At 37.8% G+C, this 10,174-nt stretch overlaps 1 protein-coding gene across 2 annotated transcripts; it reads left to right on the top strand.

The window, feature by feature from the left end:
- The first annotated feature begins 954 nt into the window (after positions 1–954).
- Positions 955–9,927, top strand: nkx2.2a (NK2 homeobox 2a). 2 transcript variants are annotated; one of them, XM_061216942.1, is made up of 3 exons: positions 955–1,068; positions 7,732–8,037; positions 8,785–9,927. In XM_061216942.1, the coding sequence occupies exons 2-3, from the start codon at positions 7,782–7,784 to the stop codon at positions 9,339–9,341; spliced, it is 813 nt and encodes a 270-aa protein (XP_061072926.1). In that variant the 5' UTR covers positions 955–1,068; positions 7,732–7,781; the 3' UTR covers positions 9,342–9,927. The 2 variants fall into 2 exon arrangements, with proteins under 2 accessions (XP_061072926.1, XP_061072916.1); XM_061216932.1 differs by lacking the exon at positions 955–1,068 and having other exon boundaries at positions 7,524–8,037.
- Positions 9,928–10,174: the final 247 nt, after the last annotated feature.

The raw sequence follows: 10,174 nt of genomic DNA, 5'->3' as shown, positions 1-10,174 counted from the left end.
AATGCTTTGGGTGGGTCGAAAAATCTCTGCGTATGCTGTCAATGATCTATTTGAGGCGCTATGGTGCCCTCAACCTCCGCTTACACATTATTATTATTATTATTATTATTATTATTATTATTATTATTACGATTATTATTGTTGTTTTTGTTGATAGTATTAGTAAAATGAGTAATATTTGAAAACATATTAATTAGGTCTAGTTATTAGGACTAGTTGTTAGGCCTATATTACACTATGTATTCATGCATTGGAGTTTTCTAAATGATGGAAAAAACGAGGAAATGAAGTCTGTGGTTACCTAAAAGTCATGTATAAATAAAAGTGTTCTTTTCAAAATAGTTTAAAGTGAGGCGAGAAAAATAAAAACAGCGGAGAATAATACCAAGAGATCGAAATGAATAACTCTAACCTAAGCTGTCAAATGTTAGCCTACATCAGTGTATCTTGTGTAAACTGGGAATATCGTATATAAATAACATGCCACATCTGGTCCCTTTGCCTGGACTCCGCTTAGTTACCAAAGGATTTATTAGTAAGATCCCTCTCCAGGGCGAGCCGAACGATAAGAATCAAACGAATGTCCCTATTTTATACCATACTGCCACAGGGGCTGTCTCAGTTTACCTTCGCCATAAGTAGGCTATCGCAAATGAAAAAAAACACACCTAGATAACGATTTGTATCAAAGGATACCAAAAAAATTGCCATCAGAAAACCGAATAAGAAAGTTGCGTCGAATCAGCTAAAAGCACCATCAAGAGGACTCGTGTTTGCTCTTATGACCAATTTATTGCCGATGAACATATGGCCAATATTTTGTCTCACGTCATAGCTGGGGAAAACAAACACCGTGCAATGTTAGCGGGAGAGAAAGAGCAGAGCCACTTCGGCAGCTATGCAAACGCACTTGGACAATATCAGAAGAGGAGCACTTGCTTACGGGGTATATAAAGCACATCAGGCTTATCTCTGCACGCACTTCTGACTTCCATTTGGAGATATTTCATTAACTCTAAGCTGTCTTAACGCTGGCTACACCACTTAGCCCCTTCCATCAGTCACCAGGTGAGCACAATATATGCCTTTATTATTTAACCCCTTAAGACGAGATGTAAGGTAAGATTTGCGCAAGGAGAGCGTGTTGATTATATTTTCCACGGACAACCACTGCATTGAAGCGTTGACCGAGCATTTCAGTGAGCAATTCTTGTTCATATCGTATTTCTGTTCCAGCGCGTACAGCGTTTAAGTTGGTGACATGATTGTCGTGAGTGCTGGTGTTTGGACTATTTTCGAGTACGCTATTTACGTTTTCTGAAAAGCTTCAGGAGCTTACTTCCGTGCCGATTGTAATTATGGCTACAGTCATGATCATCACTTCTCCGACGCTTGTGCATCTATGTGACTAATTTATGTGAGACAGCACAGCCGTATGTAAAATGTAGCCTACATATAAAGACAAACGGAAACAATTACATGTTACGTGGGTTTAAACGAAGAAACATAATATGACAATGAGCGTATGTACGCCAAGGATGTCGGGTTAAAGTTTTACCAGACAGTCACGAAGATAACTCACCTCGGTCTCTGCTTCAATTTCTATTAAACACGGCGGACTGAATGCTTCAGACGTACGCTACATGGTGCAAGTAGACTGCCTGCTCCTATATAGTAAACACGTTTACTACACCCTGCCCACCCTACTGTAGGCTACTTCAGCATCACGGAAACAATTAATGAAACAACTCAATGAAGTAGCCTACTTTCCACTTTCTACATATTAAACGTTGACCCGGTAGCGCATCTGCTTTGCTGTAGTTCTATGACTTTTAAATAATAAAAGGAAGTTACGTTATAGACACACCTAGGCTATTTGAGGAATATCATTCAGAACCCTAATTGGATCAGTGTGGACCTCAAATACGTCAGTGATTCAAAAGTTCAGTTTATTTTTCTTTATGTTTTACAGTGTGCTTTAGTGGGAAAACTAGCTAGTATCTTAAAAACAATCACACGGTTCATTCCAACAATTTAAAGTTGGCTATAGCCTATGCACTATGAGAAGAAGAAATAAAATATGGTGTTATAAAATATGTCTTAGAAAAGATAACATTATTTGTTTGTTTGTCTATATTTATCTTTCGCTTTTAAAATAAACTCACGATTCATTATTTGTAACGAGTAGGAGTACATTTTTTTTTGTGGAACTGTTCAATTTAATCGTCTGGAATTAATCATTTTGCACTCCCGTCTTCACAGTCTCCCAGTGTGCTGAAGATGAATGTTACAATGTATACGCAATCTTTTGTGCGCGTGATGAGATTTTCCCTCGACAATACACATCTATGTCAGTAGAGTTCGCTAGAGTATTACAAATGTCTTATTGCAACTGTGACACCAGCTCCCATTACAAGTCACTAACATCCATTCTCTAAAGAAGAGACTCCTTGTATTCGGGCGTAGTTCGTTCTGTCAAACTTAATGTGAAATTCAGAAATGGGGGCGTTCCTCTCTATTTTATCCCAAAGTAATTAAAATGTATTTTGGAATAATTCACTTTTAATTACAGCCACTGAATGAGTGTATGTATGCAAATTGCATGGTGGCTTATTATATAATTAAATTGTAAAAATACGCACTTATCAATGGTTCCTTAGTTTCTGCAAGATGCAACATTGGAAGTGATTATAATAATAAGCCTTTCGGCGTTTTTTTTTTCAGGGAATCCGATAAAGGGCCGTAACGCTGATTTAAACACAGTGCTGCATGAAATTCACCGTTACAAATAAACTGGTTGTTTAACAAATAAAGGCAGCTCCCCGGGCCACGGGCGCAGCGCTAATCTCATTGTGACATGTTTAATCATTATAGGAAAGGAAACGAATAAAAAAGCACGGTGTTTGCCTCAAAGGGAAAAGTGGTTAGATTTCTGGAATCAAACCGCTGCAAATGATTTGTGCCGCAGGGGGACTGCCCCCAGGCAACCAGTAAGTCCCATAAATAAGACTAACATACTTTTACCTGCATATTATGTATAAGCTTACATTCATGAAAAAACATCCTTCTCAGTTCATGCTTTTATCACGAGCACCTCATGGAAAAAGAGGTAACCTCTATCAAAGCCCAACTGCTATAGCCTGAGGCACCGGAACACAACTGAAATTCAGCGATTAAAGAAGAGAATGCTCAACGTTATTATAAATCTTTCACTGGCATTATTATTAAATGGGATTATTGTCTTATTTAATGAAGTGAGTAAAAGACCATTCTTTATTCAGAGAGATGTGGGTATTATCGTTATGCTTGCATGACGTTTTTCATTATTAAGAAAAAAAGAAAAAACCGAAATGTTGCTGCTAAACCTTCAATTATATAAAAATTGCTAATATTTATATTTTCCCTTGTACCTTGTAAGCACGACCTATAGTAGGCCTACATGATTGTCCGAGACTCGAATGCGTTAAAATAAAAAATAAAAGCATAGCCTGCAATTGTATACCAAAGCCTATTTAGTGTAATACACGAGCTTTAGGCCTAAACCTTAAAACGGGTTCAAAAACTGGTGAACAGGCAGCTCACAGCCACGCAATTATTTATGTATTCTATGGTTTCCTTTGAAAATACAAATATGACAATTAGTCATCCCCCTGCGATTTTGGACAGTTCAAGTAATTTACTCTTCTAAGGGTTCCGAACTGCCAACCACCGATAAAATTAGCATCGCTAAAATTACATGGGACGAGCTTTAGGCTTCTTATTGTAGATTAAATACAGGCCTTACTGATTTTAAGCCATAGTTTCCAATCGATATGATCTGTTTCTTGCGTGTGCTGTTTTGACACTAGACTCCAGTAGTTTGAATATATTGGATACGCCAAGGCACGAAACACTTCTGCAAAAATGCTCGCTCACATATAATGAAATATGTTATTATTATTATTATTATTATTATTATTATTATTATTATTATTATTATTATCATCATCATCATCATCATCATCGGCAGCAGCAGTTGGTCCTGAGTCCCATGAAAAAATGTTGGAATGGTTGATAATAACGCATTGGGATTTCATGTCATTGCAACCAGGCTGGGTTGTGATTACTTCAATGACATGCTTATAATAATATCTGAAGTAATATTCACAGTTATTTGTAGAACTATAGAAGAACTCCCCCCGCCCCAAACGCACACACACACTCGCACACGGACACACATACACACACACAACACACGCACTCACATTTCCCACCACCCACTTCATGGTCGCCGTTATGTTCACAGTACCGAATGCGCATTCTAACAAAGTATGTAAGGTGGAATATCGCCTATTAGCCAACGTTACGTTTTGGTTTTTCATTCTGTTTTAGTCCCTCCTCACATTTCACATTTCATGTGGTTTATTTCAGAATTTTTTCAAATCTGTACCGGTAAGTATATGTGCATTCAAAACGCTTCTGCAAGAATTAGATGTAGCCGCTGTGTGTGAAAAGGCAAACGGCCTATTTGAGCTACCTGTGAAAGTAAACAGGTAAACACACAGAGAGGGCTCTTCAAGTGAAGTAGGGCCACTTAGCCTGTGCACATTTACCTCTTCTTCTCAAACCCCTTAGTTCAATTGTTCAAATATATCCCCAATAACCGCATACGAAGCGCAGGCTTCAAGGGACTAACGCCATCGCCGATACGAAGCAGATTCCGTCGCTCACCAAATCATCTCAAAATTAGATTTGCTTTTTTTTCAGAATTAGTCATAGTTATGACACGATACAAATATAAGTAATGTAGAATTATATTGCGGGATAAATACAGATATCAGTAAGAGTGAAGGCAAATGGTAAATTTTTTGCGACGTCAATATATTTACCTTTTTTATCTTCTCTCGGATAAATCGCAGATTTTTTTCTTATTTAAGTGTCCCTAAATATTGCCATTTGAGGCAATGCTTGGTAGGTCAGGCAGCAAGTCGGCCTTAGCTTTGTCACAGTCCGACTGTGCTCACTCCCTGTTGAGTTCAATGGACCCATTGTCACCATGGTTTAGACTGCTGCATGATTAATTCCACGGAAAAACTCTCAGCCCAGACTAGTAAAATATTTACCTCTCAGGTGGCTGGTACCGGTTATTCAATCAGCTTCCTCGAGGGAGAAAGGCATGTTTAAAATAATAATAATAATAATAATAATAATAATAATAATAATAATAATAATAATAATAATAATAATAATGGACAATTTCACTCTATTTTTTACCATTTAAAACATATAGATGTATTTGACTTTGGCGTATATGAGAATATTTATTTTTTTATATTGTGTTAATTTTTTTTTATATATGGCTCCCGTCGATTGTTTATTCTTTGAAAGCAGACGTGACAATAGGCTCTAGGTTTTCTTGTGTGTTCTCTTAGTAAGCAGACGTCTTATTTTATTTATTTAAAGAGGGAATTTATCTACTGGTTTGGGCGCCGTTGAACCATTTGAAATGTGAAATCCCAACACCCATTATCTCTGCACTTTAAGAGCGCAAGAACTTGCATGCGCGCGCGCGTTCGTGCGTCCGTGCGCGCGTGAGAGGCTGAAGATGAAGGACTTTCCTTAATATTGTGGAAGGATTCAGAAATGAATGGAGAGATAGTCCATTGAAAGCAGTTGAATGCCATGACAACTAGGAACAACCTCAGATTTATTCCAAACAGTTAGAACACATTGTACAGGGGCGTCAATCATCTATTATTTCCCCCCTGAAATAAATGCAAAAACTGAGCCGGGACAAAGGCTTCCAACAGGACCCGGACATTTGTCTACATTTCCCTCATTGTCCGCAGCTTAGCAATCGGTTTGTATTTGTGTTTGCCCTGGTCCGACCACCCAGGATGCGCTGAAGACTTGGTAAAACGTGAAACATTGTCACCCACATCACATACTACATAGGAGGCAGAGGGGAAAAGAAAAAGTGAGTGAGACTAAAAAAGAAATCCAAGAAAAGAGAAATAAACTGATCAACAATAATACATCGCTTTCATATTAGACAGAAGGCAGGAACAAACATACAAATGGGCGGAAAATGAACAAAAATAAAGCGTTGGAAGCGGCGAAATTTAATAGAGCCGCTCTTTGTAGGCTAGTAAACATTTAGGAGAAATAAATTGAACAAATCGAATCTCATTGAGCTACCGGTTTTAGAGATTACCTTATGTAGCCTACAACTGACTTTGTATGACATGTCAAAATAAAGAAAATGTCATTAAATTGTTCATTTTTGGAATATATATAATGCTCAGGCGATCATTAGAAGTTCTTTTCTGACCATTTACTGCATATAAAAGCGCATGCAATGGGTGCATGCAACCTAATATAATCGTTTGTGCAGCGGCTCGACCTCCAAGAGTTTGGAGCTTAGTTTTCAACTTAATATTCCCTATATTTATTTGTGTAGTCATTCCAGTATTTATTTAAGTGGTTTTATTTAAAAAAACAATATACGAATCATATACATCATTACCATAATAATAACAATAATAATAATAATAATAATAATAATAATAATAATAATAATAGTAATAGTAATAGCAATAATAATAATAATAATAATAATAATAATAACAATAAGACAAATAATAATAATTTCTTCTTCTTCTTCTTCTTCTTATTATTATTATTATTATTATTATTATTATTATTATTATTATTATTATTGTTGTTGTTATTGTTGTTGCTGTTGTTGTTGCGTTGTATTCATATCCTATACTTTGTTTATAGTTTTCTAAATTTGGTAACGTTTTGTTTACCTAATTGATTAATATGTATATCCGACCTTAACTTTGAGCTTCGAGCTTACAGTCCGCAATGGCCAGAACAAAGGAGTCTGCAATAATTTCTTGATAAGGCACTTAGGTTTCTTTAGAAACAAACAAGAGTCGATGACTTAGTGTTTAATGTATGCCCCTTGTCCTTAAGACCCAGCCAAAATATTGACCTAAAGGTTTACATAAATTGGTCTCATGCCATTTTAAACAATGGAATTTTGGATTCGGAGAGAAACCAGAAAAAATAGAATTTTGAACGGGCGTTTAGACCACAGTTTAGCCCCAACTGCCAACAAGCAATTTTCCAGCTTATTGCTTTAATATTTCTACATATGAGGAGAATATTAACGCAACCGCTTTTCAGGAGCAATTTGTTAAAACGCGCTTTCAAGTATGCTGAGTATAAAGCTACTTGGAGGTCCTTTGTATGTAAATAGGGTGTAAAAAAGGCCCTCCCCGTCTTTGTAATTAATTGACACGTTATACCACTCATCATGTTCTGAAGCACCAATGGTAGAGGCTCGGATCTCCCCAAAACCCACAATTTCACATCTGCAAACACTGTCTTCATCCACTTGACTCCCAAGACCCGCCCACACGTGGCCAACCTTTTGCGTTTTTAATGCTTTTTCACTGCAGGTTCATGTGTTTGAGACCAACCTTATATGGACTGATCAGACCGGTAATGGCTTATTTCCCCCCTTGCGCCCAGCAGTAGCACAGTACCCACGAGCCAGATACAGTACTTCAGCCACTTTTGCATTCTTCGTGGACTTACAGAAACTGATTGCACTTCTACTTTAAGCCCGTGGCTATATGAGCCGCACTCCATGATTTGCTGTAACGCTAGTTAAATATCAGACGGCATTTAACTGATCTCCTTTTATCAACCTCCATTCTGTTTTGTGTGTTTTCGAAACAGCGGATTGCCAAACTGGTGCAGCAACTTTCCTGCATAAATTTCCACAGAACATGTCGTTGACCAACACAAAGACGGGCTTTTCTGTAAAGGACATTTTGGACCTCCCTGACACAAACGATGAAGAAGGATCTATCACAGGAGCGGAAGAAGATACCGAGGGGTCTGAGCCAACAAAAACGACTGGAGTTTTGGTGCAGAGTCCATTAGAAAACGTTCAAAATCTGCCTTTAAAGAACCCATTTTACGATAATAGTGATAATCCTTATACGAGATGGCTTGCTACTACGGACAGCATTCAGTATTCATGTAAGTACCATTTAACTATCCGAATTTCTAGTCTCAGTATCCCACATGTCTTGAATCACTTCTATTTATTTTATCTACAAATAACTGGGCATCGTATGCATTTTAACTTTGTGTCGCTATTACAGGAATGTTGAATGTTGGTTATTTTATTAAGGCTTTATGCAAAGCCAAGATCGGTGGGTACCCTGAAATAATATCTGTTACTTATCTGCATTCGTTGGGTTGTGCCGTTTTGTAACCACCTTACATCTGCAAAAAAAAAAAAAAAAAAACCCAACACTGTCCAATGCATTTGACCTTCTCTATGAATACATAAATCCTGTCGTGAAATAGTGAAATATATCGTTCCGTATTGTTTCGAAAGATATGAGATCTTACCAAAAATACATGGCCCCTAGCCCACACTATTATTGACTTTTTTGTTATTGAAATATTAGGCCTGCTGCTATTTAACCAATCTATGTTTTCACTGCATTGGATATAACTCATTTTAAGGCAAGGGAATTCATTGAGTACATCTGACTGAATGTATACTGTAAATGACGCTATCATAGTGAACCATTTTTTGAAGACTGCAAAATAATAGCCAACGTATGCGAAAATATGGTGATATGCAGAAGTGTGAGGCATTTCGAGGAGACATCAAACTGTGGTTAAGATTCGTGGAATTTAACTCGTGAATGGATGAAAATATGCAAATAAATGCACGATTTTGTGAAAATCTGTGTGTCTTGTTTTCCCACGCAGTGCATGGTCTGTCGGCTAATTCCCAACAAGATTCGTCTGCCAAGTCGCCGGAACCGTCCGCCGACGAATCACAAGACAATGACAAGGAAACTTCAAGCAACGGCAGTGACTCCGGTAAGAAGAGAAAAAGGAGAGTGTTATTTTCCAAAGCACAGACTTACGAGCTCGAACGTCGATTTAGGCAACAGAGATATCTTTCAGCGCCCGAAAGGGAACACCTCGCTAGCTTGATCCGCCTGACGCCGACTCAAGTGAAAATCTGGTTCCAGAATCATCGGTACAAAATGAAGAGAGCTCGGGCCGAGAAAGGTATGGAAGTGACTCACCTCCCCTCTCCGCGGCGGGTGGCAGTACCTGTCTTAGTCAGGGATGGCAAGCCGTGCCATACTCTTAAAGCTCAGGACTTGGCGGCTACGTTTCAGGCTGGAATTCCATTCTCGGCATATAGCGCCCAGTCACTTCAGCATATGCAATACAATGCTCAGTATACGGCCGCCACCACGCCACAATTTCCCACAGCACACCACTTGGTGCAAACGCAACAGTGGACTTGGTGAATCATTATAAACTTGATGGGAGTTGCGTTTGAAAGAACACGCGGATAGGGAGTAAAAACAATATAAAAAAGACTTTTTTGCAGCTTGACCCATATCAACCATTGTAATTTTGGGACTGATATGTGCGCCATGTTTACAAGTTTTCGTCATGAAAACTGGGTCCGGCCTCTCCCTAGAACTAAGAATGTCAATGCTCTTGTGAATTTTTGTATAGTATGTTTGTGTGTTGTAGAAATGTTTCCTTTTTGTCAATCGTGTAATAAGCACGTGCAGAAAACCACTTTAAAATTATATAGATTTTTTTTATTTCTTGTTCATTTTACATTGAATATATTTATGGCCACGAATAAAACCTTGGCAACTTTTAGCTTATTTTTATTATTTTGTTTATGTTATTTGTAAATAGTTTGTGGTAATTGTTTGCGATGCAGATCACTTTTCAGGGCGCTTAGTTGGATGCAAATTATTCCCCGATTGAAAAGCAAGCTGGTAAAATAACTGTCAAAACTGTCCGCAAAGATCCCATATAATTATGTGAATAGCAGTTTAAAAGCGCGTTGATGGGGAAATTCCCGGTTTTTATAAGAGTTTTAATAAAATGCTGTGTTTCAGAAATTACGTTTTGGTTGCGTTCTTAACGACGTCATGGGAAATATGTCTATAGCTTAAGATACCACTTCAGCAGAGGTTCGTTGGAAATTATTACTGGAATTACAAATATACTCTTAAACAATTTGTTTGTTTGTTATGCGTGGTAGGTTAATTTTAATTTTGAGGCTGATTTTTTAGCACATAAATGTAAGACACTTTTTTCCCCCCGATGCGCTTAGAAT

The sequence above is a fragment of the Conger conger genome, chromosome 1 (genome assembly GCF_963514075.1).
Source record: "Conger conger chromosome 1, fConCon1.1, whole genome shotgun sequence".
Classification (NCBI taxonomy): domain Eukaryota; kingdom Metazoa; phylum Chordata; class Actinopteri; order Anguilliformes; family Congridae; genus Conger; species Conger conger.
The sequence above is the reverse complement of the archived record's forward strand: the minus strand, read 5'-3'. Positions and strand labels throughout refer to the sequence as shown.

What these genes read in the sequence shown, in the direction of transcription:
- nkx2.2a (XM_061216942.1), top strand. Translation starts at nt 7,782, where the DNA reads ATGTCGTTGACCAACACAAAGACGGGCTTTTCTGTAAAGGACATTTTG. An exon ending in GGACAGCATTCAGTATTCAT is followed by an intron (nt 8,038 to 8,784) that starts GTAAGTACCATT and finishes TTTCCCACGCAG; the next exon opens with TGCATGGTCTGTCGGCTAAT.